This window comes from Sciurus vulgaris (assembly GCF_902686455.1).
Source record: "Sciurus vulgaris genome assembly, chromosome: 12".
NCBI classification, from domain to species: Eukaryota; Metazoa; Chordata; class Mammalia; order Rodentia; family Sciuridae; genus Sciurus; species Sciurus vulgaris.
The window spans coordinates 72079266-72097805 of record NC_136473.1 but is presented as its reverse complement, the minus strand read 5'-3'; the positions used below and the strand labels follow the sequence as shown (position 1 = coordinate 72097805).

The 18540-nt window shown below is 47.9% G+C and overlaps 1 protein-coding gene across 4 annotated transcripts in view; it reads right to left on the bottom strand.

Annotated features, from left to right (window-relative positions):
* The window catches only part of PACC1 (proton activated chloride channel 1), a 34602-nt gene continuing 16062 nt past the window's right edge, over positions 1-18540 (bottom strand). For 3 of the 4 annotated variants that reach the window (XM_079107177.1, XM_079107179.1, XM_079107180.1), the window contains 6 exons: positions 12759-12968; positions 11306-11457; positions 6079-6221; positions 4536-4680; positions 2343-2450; positions 1-748 (listed from right to left, as the gene is read on the bottom strand). In XM_079107177.1, coding sequence (XP_078963303.1) covers positions 587-748; positions 2343-2450; positions 4536-4680; positions 6079-6221; positions 11306-11457; positions 12759-12968 — 920 coding nt within the window. In that variant the 3' untranslated portion in view covers positions 1-586. The remainder of the gene's footprint in view (positions 749-2342; positions 2451-4535; positions 4681-6078; positions 6222-11305; positions 11458-12758; positions 12969-18540) is intronic. The other variant, XM_079107178.1, reaches the window with a different exon arrangement.

The following is an 18540-nucleotide window of genomic DNA, read 5'->3' as shown; positions in this document are numbered from 1 at the left end:
TAGTGAGTCCATGAGAAATTTAATCACTAGTTTCTAGTAGCTTTTGAAGTCTCATTTAATAGTTAACATATCAGAGAGATTAGTCAGAGCCTGGACAACACAGATGGTAGATAATGTCAAGGGTTTTGTGTACAGTGCACAAGTTTCCAAAGCATGACCTGCACATCTTGGTAGACAGAATTTTTGGTAAAAGAAAAATCACACTCCCTTCTGTCCACCTTAAAAACTTCAAAGAAAAACCTAAGGGACAAAGTAGAGCCTTAAGTATCCTGCTGGACCTTAACTATACAGTGAACCAAACAGGAAGAAAGACATCTTCCACAGCCCCACTCCTAAGGCATTGGACAGCTCTGAAATGTTCATTAATAATTTAAACACTTAAATAACTTTCAGGTTATCCACTGGATCTTTTCCATCAGGCTTGAAACAGCCTCTTTCTGAGTTAGGAGTTCTAGTTTGATAGGCTGTTCCTCCCTGCGAGGCCCCTTTCTTCAAGTGAGTACAGGATTGCTTGTGGCTCCGATGTCAAAGTGGAAGTGATGAGGACTTCCATGACTGTGGACAGTTCCCTGGTCACACAGGTGGCTCAGCTTATGTGGTTTGTTGCCTGACCTCTTCTCTTAAGGTATCGCTTCCTAATTTTGATCATCCATTTCACACTGAGTTTGGCAAACTCTGCTGCTTTAAATAATGCCAAGAAAGCCCCACAGAGAAGAGCAATTGTATTCCAAGGATTGGCTGTGATTATCTGCAAAACAGAAACAAACACAGGGTCACTGGCTTGCTTCAGTCTTGATTCTTAAGTCATACAAGGTGTTACTGTCAAATCACACTCCCAAATTTATTGGGGTGACAAGGAAAACACCTGTGTTCTGAGGCCATCCTAGCTCTGTACTCCCTTTAGGCTGTACCTTTAATGTCCACAGCTCAGCTGAAGAGAATACAAATCCCTTAAAGTGATTCTGGAAGAAAAAAATTTTTTCTCAAAAATCTCTATATAAACAATATGCTATTCCATACTGAGCTTTAATTTTGTGGCCTAATCCAACAAAAAGTGGCTTTGATCAATTTCACTACGACTCTACCCAATCTACTAGAAGGTCAGTTCCTCTTGTTTTCTTCCCATCCCGTAGTTACCTTAGTTTCACGGTCCCCTGTCTGTGATGTTCTCCTATCTCGATTTACCACCCCACCAAAATCTCAGTGCTTTCTCTGACCACTAGGCCAAAACCCTCTCTGGATTTCAGCAGAGCTATTTATCCTACAAACTCTTGACAGTTACTTACCTCTGGTGTTAGTTATTTAAAGCAATAGATCCCTGCCTCAATAAATGTAAACACTTGGAGGAAGAGGTCTTCTATTCGATGTCCAAATTCCCAACTAAATTAAAATAAAACACTTGGAAGCCCAGTTTAGCAGGATGACCTGAGACAGAATAAGCCTCAGGATTCCCACATGCAAAATAGCTATACCACTACCATTCTGGATTGCTGTGAGGCCAAGTGACAACTCAAGAAAAGCATGCCTCCAGGAAGACTCTGCTCGGCCCAAAGCAGGTGCTTGATGCTGAATACAGTAGGTTAAAAAAAATGTTCAAGTGCACATTTTATAGGCATGGCTTGAAGCTGGTATCCTTCTACCCGAGTCAGTCCAGTAAGCCTTCACGCCTGCCCTTTTCTACACAGCCTTGCCACCATAACTAACAGTGGTACTGGGTGGCAAGGAAGGCATCTGTCTCACAGAATTCCTACCTGGTCCCCAGTGTACATGTTTGAGTCTCAGCAATGAAATTTCTTCCTCTAAGCAATGATCATGTCAGGACACTTGGTGATCATTGGACTCAGGCCTGGCTCTAGTGAATGTTGTGCCAGTGAATGTTCCTTTTGCAAAGTCTTTGAATTATGTCTCTCCTGCCAAGGTTGTGAATCTGAGAATTTGGGGATTAAGTGATGCTTTAATTATTTGTACCTTTCTGCTCTGATTTACCACAAATAGTAAGTACCTATCTTCTAAACAGCCATTAAAAAAGAATGATTCTAACAGTAGTATATTGTAGCCTCACACTTTCTAATATTACACTGAGCAGCTCCTCTGTGCTGAGCTCTCTGCTAGTTACCAGAGTGATGAACACAACGACAAACCTCATCTCTACAGGGATGAGAGTCTAGTGATGAACACAAGATCAGTTAAACAAATTACATACTATAACATCAATGTCATAAGTATAAACTGCAAGCTGTTTGATGCTCTAAAAGACGATGAGGCCGGGATGAGCCTGCAAGGATGAGCCAGAATGCTTCAGGACAGTTTAGCAGGATGTTAGTTATTTAAATACTACTCACATCTTGGACTTTCTGGATGAAAGGATCTTTCCATTCAAAGACCACAAAGAACAACTGAGCACTTTTCTCGGCAGCTGGTCTCTGGTCGATGTAGTTAACCACACTGGTCTAGAGATGGAGGAGAGAACGTGTTACCACCTCTGGGCCCTCCCTTGCCTGAGAGAGCAGCAAGCGGCTCTTAGACTTCAGCTTTTCTGACACCATCTTTTGGGGAAAGATCCAAAAACCTTGTATACACAAGATCCCAAAACCAGTATAAGTCCTGAGGCTTCACCATGGTTTCCACAGTTCTGGGAAACAGGATCTGGGATGTGCAACAGGTGTTTTGGGTTGTCACTGAAATTTGTCAGTAGAGTCCTATACTCTCAATCAAACCATGTACAGACTACCATGTAAGAGTCACAATTAAAAGCAATAAAAATCCAAAATTCCAGAATGCTTGATCTTAAGGGCTAAGTATTTCAACACTACAAGTCTACAGGAACAAATCAGGGCCCCCAGATCCACAGACTAAGGGTTCCTTATAAATATTTAGTAGGTATGCATGGTAAGATCTGGTTATCAACTAGTAAGAGGCTACATGGCACCACGGAGAGCAGACAGGTTCCAGAGGCAGAAGGCTGGCCAGCCGCAGCCCAGGGGCCACTCTGTGATCTGAGCCTCTGCTATGCGTGGAGGAGGACAAAATGTCTACTCACTGTGGAATGATGAGGATCAAATGAAAAAAAACCTGTGTTGGAAGTATCTAAAACTCAAAAGCATAATATAAAAAGATTTTTGAGTTTTGTTCAAAAGAGCTCATGGAAAAAAACAGAAGAGCTCATCATCTGCCAAGAGTCTTTGCATTCAGAATAAATAAAATTCAGTAATAAAAGGCACACACACACACACAAAAAAAATTCCCAAAAGCAGAGGCTCCCTGGGGATTTCAGCCCTTTGGTTTCGGATTACAGTTGGAGCCACCAGGAAAGCCAGGGTGGGGGACTGCACCAAACTGTGAGCCACACCACACCACCTTCCTCAGAGCCTCTGTGGGGTCAGAGGATCTGGAGTTCTAAGGAGCAAAGTGCACAGTAAGAATCCAGGTGACAGGTGCCTTACCAAACAGGACTATCTTAAGGATCTGGGGGAGGAAGGGTACCTCTTGAGGCAGGAAAAATAGCCTGTTCCCTGTTAGTCCCAGGAACCCAGCTCGCAAAGGAGCAATTTCAAGACTAAGCCAAGACAGTCCCCATCTGGACTCATACATGACTTCCAGTCACTCGGTTGGAGTGAGTCCTTCTGTTCCAACCCAGTTGTAGCCTAATGCTGACCCCACAGTCCAGCCCAAAAAGAACGCCCTCAGGAGGAACAGAGGCGAGGACAGCCATCTCCTCTCACTTCCTCTGCAGCACCGGGCCACATACACACAGGATGGTCCAGCTTGAAGTGGACGCAGGAGGAGGGCGGAGAGCCACGGCAGGTGGAAGCACCAGAGGCAGTGACGGGCAACTGCTTTTGCTCATGACTGACCAACTGCCCCACCAAGGCAGCCCAGGGGGCCCGCCTCCATGCCTTTTCCCAGGGTCCTCCCAGCTCTCACGGGATCACAGGAAGGGAAACCCAGCATACCTCCTGGCTCCATGTCAGTGGACTGAGGGCTTTTCAACAGACTTTGTTAGTAAAAAATGTCTGAGCATGCATCCAGTATGTTTACATTCATAACTTTACAAGTGATATAATGTGTACTATTATTGTTCTGCTCTTGCATATATTTGAAAACACTGGGCAATAGAGAAAAGGATGACATAAAAATAAACAGTGTTTCCTCCTGCATTCCAATGGATCACCATGCTCATGGCCCTTCAGACATCACCATGTCTAGTCTCTCTTCCCTGCCGACAATCATTCACTCTGCTGCCGCCAGCTTCTCGGAGTTCTGCTGGTCTGGGATATCAGATGTAGCTGGGCGTGTGACACTGATCACTGCTCCACACCTGTGTTTGTGAAAACCACCAAGGCTGGCCAGGCTAGCCATGCGCCACGTCCAGGAGAGCATGCAGACCCCTGGTGTGGCATGTGAAGCACTCATTAGGGTCTGCCACCTCCTAGTGAAGGTCTGCTCTCCCCTAGGATCCTGCTCAAAAGAACCCTTTGCTGTGACATTTGTTTGGAAAAATTCCAGCAGTCCCAAGCAAACTCAGAGCCACCTACCTCCTGCCGGAACTCCACCGCTTCCCGCCCATCCTCCTCCTTAGTCTTCACCAGAGACATCTTGACCCAGGTGCGGAAGCCCCCAGAAAACTTCCAGCTGGAATAGGCGCTCTCACAGGCCTGCATGAAGCCCGCCTTGTCTGGGCTTGGAGGACAGAAGAAAGGTCCAAGTTAATCCAAGCCAGCCAGCAGGAACCCATTGGCGACCAGACTCAAAACTCCAACCCTGCTTCAAGCTGCTTTGCTGGCATAACCAGGACACTGCCCACTCCCTGCTTTCTTTCCAAAATTTGGTTGCTTTAACAGAACTGTCAGTCAACAGCAAAAGCAAGGCCCATCCCTGCTTTCCCTTCATTTGATTTCCAAGGGGAGTTGGGATCAGCCTAGGACAGGAACAAGGTCCCTGCAGCTGCCAACCAGAAAATTCCTCCTCCCTCCCACTCACTCCCGCTATGGCTCCCACAGCGATCAGCACTTAAGATTTGCCGAAGCTCATGCAACATGGTGTTCCCAGCTCCTCAGAGAACTGGACTTGAGCAGAGCCATGAGGCAGCCCTCCCTGGCCTCTGAGCTCCTCTAGAAGGCCAAGAGCAGGAAAGAGGACCTGTGGGAGATGGTCTTAGCCAGAAGGGATGCCCACATCTGTCCTAGGTGCGGGTGCAGGAGAATCAATGTGCAGAGGCAAGCAGAAACCTCAGCATGGTGTGAGGAAGCTCACAGAAGGAGCCAGGCACGGGGGATCTCTGAAAAGCCTTCCAGGAAGAAGGCAAGACAGACCCAGCTTTTTAAGCAGGGAAGGGAGATAGAACCGTAGGGGCAGAATGGGTGGAAAGTGAAAGGGCAGAGGCTCTGAGCTCTGGGTAGGAAGGATGGAGCAGCAGTGGTGGGGGACAGTAGAGGCAATGCCCTCCTGTTCAGGGGAGGTGTGCCTGGTATACCTGCCACACTGCTGCCTCCCTACTTTCTGTGATTGCCGCCCCAGGGCTCTGCAGGACCTGGTGGAGACACGCAGAAAATGCTCCCATTCTAATGAGCACTTTGGGCCCCAGGGATGTCACCATAATGTGGCCCCAAAGCAGTGTGTTTGAAGCAGACAGGAACTTTATGATGGTCACGACACATCACAAGGAATGACAAAGGCAGTTGGCAGGACTTACACCCTCATATTAGAGATATTTACAGCAAGCACACTGGGCCCTAAGTTTCTATGCATACTCCAGGAGAAATCAAGGTCCCAGGCAGGATCTGTCACCAAAGGAGCTCACGGATGGAAGGCAGCCCCTGCTACTCTCCAGCAGCCCCAGGGAATGGGCCAGACCAAATGAAGGCTCCAAGACCACACTCCGTGCAAGCAAGGATGTCCTTCCACAGCAGATCTGCTCAGCTCTGCAGTGACAGTGTAATGACTGAGCTCACAGGCCCTTTCCTAGCCACGGGACATCTGCTCCCCTGCCCTCACCCCTACACCCTCAGCATGGGGTCCACCAGGCTGGAATAAGATGAAAAGCCGATAGTAAGACCACTCTGAACCCTGAAAGGTCACCTTTGCAAGAACTCCTGGAAAGAAGAGAAGAGGAGGTAGTCGATAGCGCTGAAGTCCTCGTTACTCTCATTCAGGCGGAACTGGAGGAAGACCAGCTCCCGCTTCTTCACTTCCCGGGGCCCCTGGACAACCAGAGCAGATTTCTGCAGGGAGACAAATGCCAGAATCTCAGTCACGGGAGGATTGCCTGGTCTCTAGACCCTCTCCTGGGCACACAGAGGCTTCTAGGTCTAACAGCAGAAGGTCTGATGAGACCACCCTCAGCTCCTCCCCAGCAGCCCTGCCCAGCAAAATCACATTCCCTGCCCGCTTTTCTCACTGGCCAGCTGAACTATGGAAGCTCATCTTTGTTTAGTAAGGATGTTCACCTTCACCAGTTTCTTCCAGTCTCACTTTTCCTTTAATTTGGTGTTATGGTTTGGATGTGAGGTGTCCCCCAAAAGCTCACAGGTAAGACAATGCAGGAAGGTTCAGAGGAGAAATAACTGGGTTGTAAGAGTCTTAACCCAATCAGTGAATTAATCCATGATGGATTAATTGAAGTGGTAGGGTGTGGCTGAAGGCAGTGGGAATTGGGGTGTGGCTTTGGGGTATATACTTTGTATTGGAGAGTGGAGTCTCTCTCTGCTTCCTGATGATGTGAGCTGCTTCCCTCTGCCACAATCTTCGGCCATGATATTCTGCCTCACGTGGAGCCCCAAAGAATACAGCCAGCCTTCTATGGACTAAGAAACCTCTGAAACCATGAGCCCTCAAATAAACATTTCCTCCTCTATAATTGCGCTGATCAGATCCTTTCAGTCACAGCAGTGAAAAAGCTGACTAAAACATTTGGTTTCTAATGTCATTTGTCATATGGAAGCTTTATATTTAATCTAATCAAATCCCTAGACCTTTCTCTTTAGTGTTTCTGGGTATTGCTTGTTAAAGTAAGCCAAAATTCTATATGTGTTCTTATTTTTTATGGCATTTTTAAAATCTTTTACACATTTAGATACTCACATACCTGCCTTTAAGTTTTGTAGGCAGTGTGAAACAGGAATGTAACTCCCACCCCACCAACAATGAATAAAGGTTTTCAAGACCTCCCATCTCCCCTTTTCCTAAGCTAGATTAAAATATAGCACACCATGCGTGTCTACTCCTGGTCCTGACACTGCTCACAAGCACGCTTGCCTCCCTCTGCACCAAGCCTCTGCTCCTGGGACACCTGTGGCCTTACAGGGTTGGTCCTCCCCACAGTGCTCCTCGCCTGCACCTGCTTGGATCACTGCCATACACGTTCTTCTAAGTGTACTTTTTTTTGCACCAGGAATTGAACCCAGGGACACTTAACCACTGAGCCACATCCCTGATCCTTTTTATATATATATATATTTTATTTAGAGAAAGGGTCTCGCTGAGTTGCTTAGGGCCTCACTAAGTTGCCCAGGCTGGCTCTGAATTTGTGATCCTCCAGCCTCAGCTTCCGGAGCCGCTGGGATTAGAGGTGTGTGCCACCACGCCCACCCTAAGTGTACTTTTAAACTAGCTTGTTTAGCTTCATAAAAGTCCACTTTAACCATGATGAAATGGATAGGCTAATCTGAGAAGAGTAACTTTACATCAATTTTCACAAATGCTCTACAAATCTTTGAAAAGCGTGAGTGTACTACCAGGTACAGTTTCACACACACACACACTCCAAGTCCACTAAAGGTGCTATTCAGTTCTTACCCTTTATTACTGAAGATACGTGGAGTTCTGAGGATATTAAAATTACACTCTAAGGTGAGGGTATTTTTGCCTAAAATCATAAATGGCATCTGTTCTGTACATAAAGATTCGTGACTGTCAGAGCCTGGTGGGAAGCGATGGAGCAGAACCTCCTACCAACGTCAGCCAGCCCTTTCTAACCCTCTGCACCCGGACTGCACTTCCATGTTAACACTGCCACCCCATTTCTTCTGATTATTCCTGCATTTTCTCAGAGGCCTTGTCCACCTATTTTCATCCTTTCTGTGATATTTTCCTTGCAGTGGGCTGCAGAGAAGGCTAACTGTCCCCAGTCTCCGCCACCTGCTCCTTCAGCATAAGAATGACCGTCCCAGCCTGAGACTGAATCCAGCCGCCTTGCTGGAGCCCCGTTTCTGGCCTCACGGGTGTCCATGTGATGAAGCTCCTGGAATGAGTCTCATGTAGTCCTGCAGTATTTCCTAAAGGGGCACTGCTGGCCCTCCACTTCTCACCTTCCCAGGAGTGGGCATGTGCTCATACACTGACCACGCGGGCCGGGACAACACCCGGGAGGCAGCGCAGGGGCAAGATGGAAACCGGCTGGACAATCCATGAGGCAGCACCACCCACTGTGCCACCCTGCCCACATGTCTACAGGTTCCCAGAGAGACAAGTGGCCTCTCTCTTCTCAGCCACTATAAGTGGGTGTTTGCTTTTACCCAGGAGCTGAGCCTATCCTCTGAGCAACACACAATTTGTTAGCTGAAGCTGGAGTGTTAGAAGAGCAAAAAACTTATTATTGAGGCATCGGCTTAATGCTTGGGCAGTGGAGAAACTGATCCTGTAGTCTGGAGGGCAGTTCACAGTATTTGATGAGGGTTAACTACCATTCAGTTGAGAAAATAAGAAAGAGACCAAGTGTGACGGATGATAATTTCACCTGGATGCAAATAGCCAGAAGCCTGCATGTTTCTGCAGAAAGTTCACTGCAAAGGCAAGAGGAGGAGGCCAAGAACGAGCCAGCTCTAAGCCTGCGATTTCAGCCTGAAGTCAGACCCCCAGTGCCACAAGCAGGGAGCGAGTGGCAAAGCCTGCAACCCCAGGGAGAACAGGTTTGCTACTGTCCACTTCAGATGGGGCCACTGAGGGCACAAGGCAGATCTCCCAGCAGATGAGGCAGAGCACACAGGAGTCTCCCCGAGAGCAGAAGAAAGCACAAAACAAGGAGCTGACTTCATGCCAAGGCGGGGGCTTCACCACCGCTGCCAAGTCCAGGGCTCCCATCCCCCTTTCCACATGGGGGCTCAAGTGTTCTGATCTTATTTGTCCCCCACTGTGATTATTATGCTATTATTAACTCCTAGGCTCAAGCAATCCCCTGCCTCGGTCTCCCAGTAGCCAGGTCTAGAGGCAAGTGCCACCGTGCCAATCTCCTCCATTAGTCCATAAGGCTTCAGTTCAGGGAGCTGATGGACAGGGAGGAGATAACCTCTGTTAGTTCATAGCTTTGGAGCTGTAACCGTCACTCAGAGCTGGAGGCAATAACTGCATTTAACTTGGTTTTCGTGGAAACAACTCTTTTTGTGCCCTTATTTCTTGAGTTTTTATAATAGTTAAGTTGCAAACTACTCTAACACGCACCACCTGCATAAACAGGTTTGGGAGGAAGGCGGCTGACTCCTGACACAGTAGTCAGCTGGGGAAAGGGGAGGACCAAACCAGGACAGGCCTGGCTATGCCGGGCCTTTCACCAGCGTGTTTTACAGAGGGACTGGAGAGAAACGGGAGTCCTGACAGTTTCCTTTACAGATTCTGCTCGACATTCAAGTTTTTAAAAATTGCTCTCCTTTTTGTTTTAGTTTGTTTTTCTATCCTTGAGTGGGTTCTGCTTGCTCATCTCGGTCCTTTTCGTAGTTGGCTCCATGTAAGTGTCTAGTGACCACTAATCACAGGTACAGGTCTAGAGGCAGCTCCTCCCACAGGGGCGTACTTGTTTCTCTGCACCTCCTTTCCCACACGCCAGCAGCCCAGCTGGGAGTGCTCACTGAAGTGGGCAGGGGGCCGGAGCCTGGGTATTCCAGTCCTTCGCTTCTGGAAGAGGCTCCTTGCCTTCAGCACTCTCCTGCGGTCTGCCCTGCAGGTCCAGGCTCAGCTCTGCTCTCCCCGATGCCCCACCTTTCCTCGGCCCATGTAGAGAATGGTTCTAGGGCCTGTCACCCAGGAGCCCAGGCGCCACACAGTCCCAAAGCTCTGCCTCCACAGGGAGGGCAAAGGCTGTGGCTAACAGGCTGCCCCGTCACAATGACACCGCTGACAGCCGAGGCAGCCCTGTTCTCTGAAGGTGCCGACTCTGAGCTAGAGGTGGAAGGGACCTCCTGAGCTGCCCTCCTGCTCCTGTTTCAGGTTACAGGTTTTCTCTGATTTGCCTCTTCCATCATCAGTCCCAACCTGCCATTTATAGTTTACACTAGTCCCTCAAAATTCCTGGCATGCCAGTAATAACCTTAGTTTATAAGGCTAATATTAATACTCTACCCTGTCCTAGTTTTGGCAGGAGAAGGAATCGCTGCAGCAGGATTTTAGCAGGATGCATAAACCAATTAATGAAAAAGTCTTGGTATGATTCTTTCTTCTTAAAACCTCATCAATAGCTCCCCAGCACCCAAAGGAGCTAACTCAGTTCCACAGCACCACATGGGTGCTTTTCTCAGTTGGCCTTACTTCTGCCCACAGCTATATCTCCCACCCCTCTTCCAGGGTCCTCAGAAACACTGCCCTACTGTAATCTTGCCCAGAGGCACAAACCCAGCAGGTCACTTCCTCCCTTTACGTCTTGGTAGGTAGTTTCCTCTGTCCAAAAAACTCTTTCCCTCTGACCTGGAAAACTTTCACACAGCCTCTACCAATCCTTCCAGAGCTGGAAAAGTCACAATGCAGCTAGAGAACCAAGTCCCTTCCCTGGTTTCAAGAGCCCTGTGCAGGTGCTGCTCCTCTCGCCATGCTCAGAGCCTCAGCCCTGCCGCTGGTCCCCAGCTGAGCTGTGCTGTGTGACTGCAGGGCCAGCGAGTCCTCACCCCCAAACCAGTGCTTCTCCTTTACACCAGCAAACTTATTCAATTCATGGATTCCCAGGCCCCATCCTTAGGAATTATGATTCAGTTGACCTCCACAAAACTGAGGAATCTGTTTTCAAAAAGCATCCTGGTAATTCCGTCAGGTGGTCGGGTAGGGACCTACTGCACCACGTCACCCCCCCGCCTGGCCCTTCTGCCCTGCCTCCTTCCGTCAGGACAGGTCTCATCCCACTGTCAGGAACCTGAAGGTCACTCTCCAAAGGATAGAAGCCTCACGGTCCTAAATGCAAAGGAGCCAGGCATGGCCACGTATCTGCCAGGCACAGCCCCACGTCTCAGGGACCAAGGGCCCACACCCAGAGAGTGTGAAGAAGAAAACCTGGGCCCTGGGTGTGGAGCCAGCAGAGCACACTGCCGAGACCCAGCCAGGGAGTTACCATGGTCTGATTGGAGAAAGGGTGCGTGTAGTTGATCCTCTGGGTGGTGCAGTTCATGTCACCAGGCTGGCCAGGGTTCATCAGAGGTGGAATGACCTCGTAATGGTGCTTACAGCTGAGGAGCTGGGCCTGACCAGGGTACAGGGCAATACCTGGGAACACCAACAGGGAAAAGTAAATGTTAGACTCATAGTCGCTGACCAAACCCTTGAAATCATATCACACCTACCAACAACCTCTGTGAGACTCCCTGAGTGACTGCCCAGAAGGGAGCAGAGAGGGTGACCGTGGGGAACCACACCCTCCTCCAGGACCCGCCCGGCCTGGAAGATAGCAGGCCAGTGTCCACACCAAAGCCTGCAGAGCCCGCTCCACTCTCCAAGGGAGCCTCCTAGGCTGAGCCCGCTGTGCGTCCCGAGCCTGTCACCACCTGCAGATCTGCTGGGAGCCTCTGGATGGCAGGTGTCCCCAGAACTAACTTTGTCTGTCTTGTCTGCTGCCTGGGAGTTCCCAGTCCTCACCTCTCCCTGTGAAGACACCACGTCCACAGCTCTACTGGTGACATCTGTCCCAACCTCGAGGGCAGAAATGCTGAGAGCAGCATGTGGCATCAGAGACAGGCAGAGTCAGAGGACAAGAGATGGGCCACCGCAAGGAAGACCCACAGAGACTGAGGCAGACAGAGAGGAGGGACGCACATTGAACAGCAAACCCCAGTCTGGGAACCACGTCCAGCATGCCTGGGGGCTGTCAGGGTGTTCCAGGCAGAAGGGTCCCTGACTCTGGCCCTGCTCTGTGAGCAGGCTGTCCTGATGGCACACACCAGGAGGGCAGGGCCTGGGTCCACAGAGCTCAGGCCTCCCTATTCAATCCCTGGCTTCCAGAGCTCCAGTGCCAGGCGCACCGTCCTGGAGCAGAGTCCAGTAGAGCAGAGGAGACTCCCCACTTGGGGACCAGGCACACCCATGGGGGAAGAGAGGTATACTGAGCATGGCTGGAGCCCTCTCCTGGAAGGGCCTCCATCCTCCTCTGAATGGCTGTGCCTTCCCCTGCCACCTTCCCCACCCCACAGTCCACCCCGTCTCCAACTTCCCCTCATCTCTGCTGCTGGTACCAGCCAGCCTGGTCTCCTCTCCAGAAGCCCCTGCCTCCCACAGTCTTCTTGGCTCCTCCTCCTCCTCCTCCCAGGAACTCGCTGGCCACTATGTGGTCCTCAAAGCCCGGCAACAAGCCCGTCTCTGCAAAGCTCCCCTGACCACCCCATGCTACAGGAGCCACGCCTGGCCCACGCCTCTCCCCAGCACACCCTCTGCACGCCCTGGCAGCAGCACGGGGGTGATGTCTACCCCTGGACACCTCCACCAGTGCCGTGAGTACAGTGGTGACTGGGAGAGGGGGCTGCCAGCTGACCCCCAGAGCTGGGGCCCAGGCGCCTGGCCCAGGTAGGCTCTACCTGGGGCGTCATAGCGATCCACCTCCTTGTAAGACACGGACATGACAGGGTGCTTGAGCTTCTCACGAAAGTCCGTGATGGTCTGGTAGACCAGGAAGACGGCCACGGCCATGAGCAGCAGGTAGATGAAGATGAGCAGGACTGAGAAGACGTTCTTCAGGCAGGCCTTGCTGAAGCGGATGCTGCTGGAGGCGGACTCACTGTCCAGGCCTGACAACAAACACCAGAGCACCACAGAGTTCAGTGACGGAGCAGCCCCGGAGGGTCAGCAACCGCCAGCTCCTCACCCGACACCAAGGAGGCGAGGTCGCCACACCCACGTCTTCCACCTGTCCACTAAACCATAACAGAGGGCACTTCTGCACATTCACCACACACCACCCTGCCGGGCAGAGGACACTGAGACACTGGCCAACGGCCTGCAGGGACAGGCAATTATAAATCCAGCAGGTGAGCTGGCCCCAGCCTACCTCTCGAGTGGTCTTATCCCTGGTCTGTAGCACTTTCCTCCCACAGCTACTCCCACCTCATCCTTCAAGTTTCCATTTAGAAAGGCATTTTCCCAAAGAACCCTTCCCTGACCTGCTCGCTTTATTTGGATGACCCTTCTTCCTCAGTGCCCCCGGGACATCCTATAGGTTCCCTACTTCACACAGCAATGTCTTTGAATTTTTTAATACCTCTAAGCTACAAGTTCCACAAGGGCAGAGACAAGAGCAGTCTGGTCCATAACTGAATCCCCAGCACGTCCCTGTGCCTCCGTGATGACTGACTAGACGTCTTGACGTCACTCCTACAACATGGCTCTGCTTCCCCTACCTGCTCACATGCCACCCCAAGCCTGGATTCCCCTGTAACCAGCTGAACTGCGTTCCCCTCCGGACTCCTGTGTTAAAGCCCTAACTCCCCTTGTGACTGTATTTGGACACAGGATCATTAAGGAGCTAGTAAGTTAACGAGGTCGAAAGGATGGGGCCCTGATCCAAAAGGACTGATGTCCTTAGAAGAAAAGGAAGAGAAGACAGAATGTGTGCACCCCGGGAAGCGCACGTGAGAAGGCGCCTTCTGCAAGCCAAGGGGAGAGCGCTGGCCATGAAGCAGCCCTGCAGGTGCCTTGATCTTGATCTCTGCTCTGTGAGGAGTAAGATTCTGTTGTTGAAGCCACCTGGGCGGGGGTACTTCGTTGCGGCAGCCTCAGCTGACATTCCCACGGTGCACCCTCTGCTCCCCGGCTGGTTCCTCAAGGAAAAACACTCTTTCCTGCAAAGCACAGCTGAGCATGGGACTAGGGACAAGGGAGGAGTTTGAATATAAGCCCAAAAGGGTATCTGTACGGTTTCTGAGGTCCAGCAATGACAGAGTAGCTTGGTCACAGCATCCTGGCACAGATAATCATAAAATTTGAACAATATATATGAAATTATTTGAAGGCACTGAAAAATGATCACAAGCAGGCAGAAGTTAGAAGACAGTCTATTTTTGAAAGAGAAGACCTGCCCCTTGGTGAGATCTATAATCGTAGACTTTTTGCCTGAAGGTACATGTCAACCCCTAAAAGACCCATTCAGGATGACAGAGTTCAGGCCTGGGAGAGCAGTCAGGAAGTTAAGGAAAAATCCTGAAAGGAATGACCACAGATGGGGCGAATCTCCCAAAGCTGTCAATTAGTAATGTACTCCAATCACGGGCTGGAGACCCTGGGGGGCCCAGGAAAAAAGCAGTTGAAAACTGAAAGAGGAAGGAGTGTTTTCAGCCACAGGGAGAAGGGAGTTTAGAGCTTGAGTCCTGCCATACTAACCGATAAGACAGAAATTCTTCAGCTCATAAGAGAATCCAGAATCTCTGTATCATTCATAGTGCCAATAAAAGGAAGATCAATCAAAACGTACTAGGCCTGCAAAGAAACAAGAAAATGTGACCCAAACTCAAGGGGAAGAGTAATCTATAGCGACCCACACCAAGATCACCCAGATGTGGCAATGAGCAACAGGAACTTCACAGCACTTAAAGGAACATGTATGGCAGAGAGCAAGAAAATACCAAAAATACAAAACAAGAACCAAGATAGTTCATGATGGTCACACAGCCATGTGAATGGACTTACTACCACTGACTGTAGGCATACATATGGTTAAGATGGTGAATTTTGTAGTCTGGGTACCATTTTTAAAAATTATTTTGTAGTTGTAGATGGACAGCATGGCTTTCTTTGTTTATTTTGATGTCAAGCCCAGTGCCTCACAAGCGCTAGGCAAGTACTCTGCCACTGAGCACCAGCCCCAGCACCACAGTCTGTGTATCTTAACACAGTAAAAAGATATTTTATTGAAGAACCCAATGGAAATTCAAAAAGTGAAAAAAAGAGTAAGGTTGAAATTTTACATAGGCTTGACAGCAGACAATGACAGAAAAAATGAGTCAGTGAATCTGAAATTAAAAGAAACTATCCAATGTGAAGAAAACACTAAAAGAAAAAAAATGAAGCCTGACAGTATCCTGCAGTCTAATGACAAGCAATTAGAAAGAAAAAAAAAAATGAGTTGCAAAAAATATTTTTATAATTAATAGTTTAGGCTGGACGTGGTGGCACATGCCTGTAATCCCAGTGGCTCAGGAGGCTGAGGCAGGAGGATCGCAAGTTCAAAGTCAGCCTCAACAAAAACAAGGTGCTAAGCAACTCAGTGAGACCCTGTCTCTAAATAGAATACAAAAAAGGGCTAGAGAAGTGGCTCAGTGGTTGAGTGCCCCTGAGTTCAATCCCCAGTACCCACCCACCCACCTCCAGTTAACAGTTTAAAACATACTCAAACTGGAAAAAAGCCATCCACTTACAGATTAAAGAAGCACAATAAATTTATGCCAAACATGGTAAATAAGAAAACCACTCCTAGGCAAATCACAGTCAAACCAGTGCAAAAATAAGAGGAAGTTCTTGAAAGCAGGGAAAAAAAAAAAAAAAAAAAACCACAAAGACACATTACATAGAGGGGACTTATATGAACAACAACTAAGTTCTGATCAGCAATTAAAGAGGCCCAAAGATAACAGAACAGCTTCAAAGTGCTAAAAGAAAAAAGAAAAACATTGTCAGCCCAGAATTCTCTATTCTGAAAAACTTCAAAAATGAAGATGAAATAAAGATATTTTCAAGCACAAAAGCTGAGAACATTCATCACCAGCAGCCCTGCACTATTGTGCACGTTACAGACAATGTTGAAAGCTACAGAGAAACAACCATGGGAGAACTCTGACGGATAAGAAATAATGACCATAAGACATAACATCATCAGAAATGCTAAACAGCTGGGTAAGTATAAAATCTTATTCATATTATTAACTCAAGATCTATATAATATTGTAAAGTTTATAATCTTCAGGAAAGAAGGAACAGAGAAATTTAAAAAATGATTCAACAACAGCAAAACAGGAGAAGCAAACTTAGACATATCAACAATCACATCAAAGGTAAATGGTGACCCAGTCATCCCACTCCTAGGTTTATACCCAGAGGACTTAAAATCAGCATACCACAGTGACACAGCCATGTCAATGTTTACAGCAGCTCAATTCACAATAGCTAAACTGTGGAACCAACCTAGATGCCCTTCAATAGATGAATGGATAAAGAAACTGTGGTATATATACACTATGGAATATTACTCAGTCTTAAAGAAGAATGAAATTAAGGCATTTGCCTGTAAATGGATGGAGCTGGAGAATATTATGCTAAGTTAAATAAGCCAATCCCAAAGAACCAAAGGCCAAATGTTTTCTCTGATATGCGAATGCTAATTCACAATGGGGGGCAGAATAGAGGTAATTTGGACTAGACAGAGGGGAGTGAGGGGAGGGGAGGGGGCACAGGGGTAGGAAGGAGTAGAATGAATCAGATATGATCTGTGTAACCCTACATCATGTACAACCAGACAAATGAGAAGTTATAGTCCATTTATGCATGGTGTCAAAATGCATTTTACTGTCATGTATAACTAATTAGAACAAATATAAATGAAGACCACAGAACTACAATCTCTTAATAACAAGGAACTAGAAAAATTATATGCTGAAAATAAAATGGAGGTGAGCCAGAACACAGAGTCTTTCACATAGTAGGCATGTAACATCTTCGGCTCCATCAAATGACTAAATAACCTAAACAATAGATAAACTTAGTCTTGCAATGCTAACACAATTTATCAGAGAATACCAGCACATTTCAGGCATGTAAAACTATAAACCAGTTAGTATTCCTTCCTATTTCTACCAAAATAATTTAGAAAGTTTCTACTCTGCACAGGAATACAAATTTCCCAAAGAATCAATGAGGCCCCTTCCTTCAGGTTATGAAGGACAGCTTACTCTGGGCATCGTACTCTACAAAGAGAACTGAGGACCAGGTAAACCCGTGAGTAAACTGAGAACTAAGCCACCAAGCTACACAGCAGCTTGAGCTGTCCAAAAGGAATTAAAGCAATTATTTCTCAACTTCTTTTGTCTCTCATTCCATTTTTGCTCCAATCGAGGAAGGACTCTTGTCAATTTCTGTTCCCTGTCAGTTTTGCTATCTACCTTCTTTCCATGTTTCTCTCAGGATCCTGATCCACTTTACCTTTAATTTAAGTTCTCTTCCCTGAGTCTCACATTCAAACCCTTCCCCAGAGCATCCTGTATAGGGTGTGCCATTGGACACCTCATGAGACTCGTCCTTCTTCACGCACAGCCTATAAATGGCTTCTCCTGGCTTAGGTGCTGATCCCTGGCAGTTTGGTAGAGCTGGGCTGTAGGGCCACAGGACCCAAAGCACGGTAGCATTTCCAGCTTCCGTAGCTCAGGCAGGATCACAAATAGGCTTCAAAACGTGGCAGGTGAAGATACATTCAGGTCACGAACTGCTCATAACAGTGGCAACAAGTACTAGCTTGCTACGTTTTACTAGGGCTTGGAAAGATTATTAGATAAAAGCAAAGGAACTCTAAAGTGACTGATAAGGTGCCTGACGCCTGACCTGAATCTTTAAGAGTCGGTAGGAACCTAAAAGGACATCTGGCGCAACCCTACTCTTGCACAGCAGTCCAGGTTCCACACAGTAACTGGCACAATCATGAGAGACCCGAGGACCCAGCTCCTAGCCCAAATTGCTCTTACCCCACACAACACAGTGAGAATTAGTATTAAAATTCTCATTGCTACTGATGATAAAAGAAGATCTCAGGCTGGGGTTATGGCTCAGTGGCAGAGGGCTCACCTGGCGTGTGTGAGGCCCCAGGTTCGATCCTCAGCACCGCATGAAAAATAAAATAAAATAAAATAAAATAAAATAAAATAAAGGTATTGTGTCCACCTCCAACTAAAAAACAAAAATGTCAAAAAAAAAAAAAAAAAAAAAAAGATGATGTGATTAAAGACTTAACTTTTCTTTTTTGTTACTGAGGATCGAACCCAGGGGTGCTTAACCACTGAGCCACACCCCCAGCCCTTTTTATATTTTATTTTGAGACAGAGTCTCACTGACTTGCTTAGGGCCTTCATTAAGTTGCTGAGGCTGGCTTTGAACTCACGATCCTCCTGCCTTAGCCTCCCAAGAGACTGGGACTACAGGTGTGTGCCACCACACCCAGCTGAGACCACAACTTTCTAACGAATAGAGAAGTCTGGGGCATCTTTAAGGCAAACTATATGTTACATTCAGGCTGAACAATATAATGAACAATAAATGACATTTGTGGGCAGATGTCCACTCTGCTATAAGCCACATAAACATAATTCAAAATGTCTTGCCTTT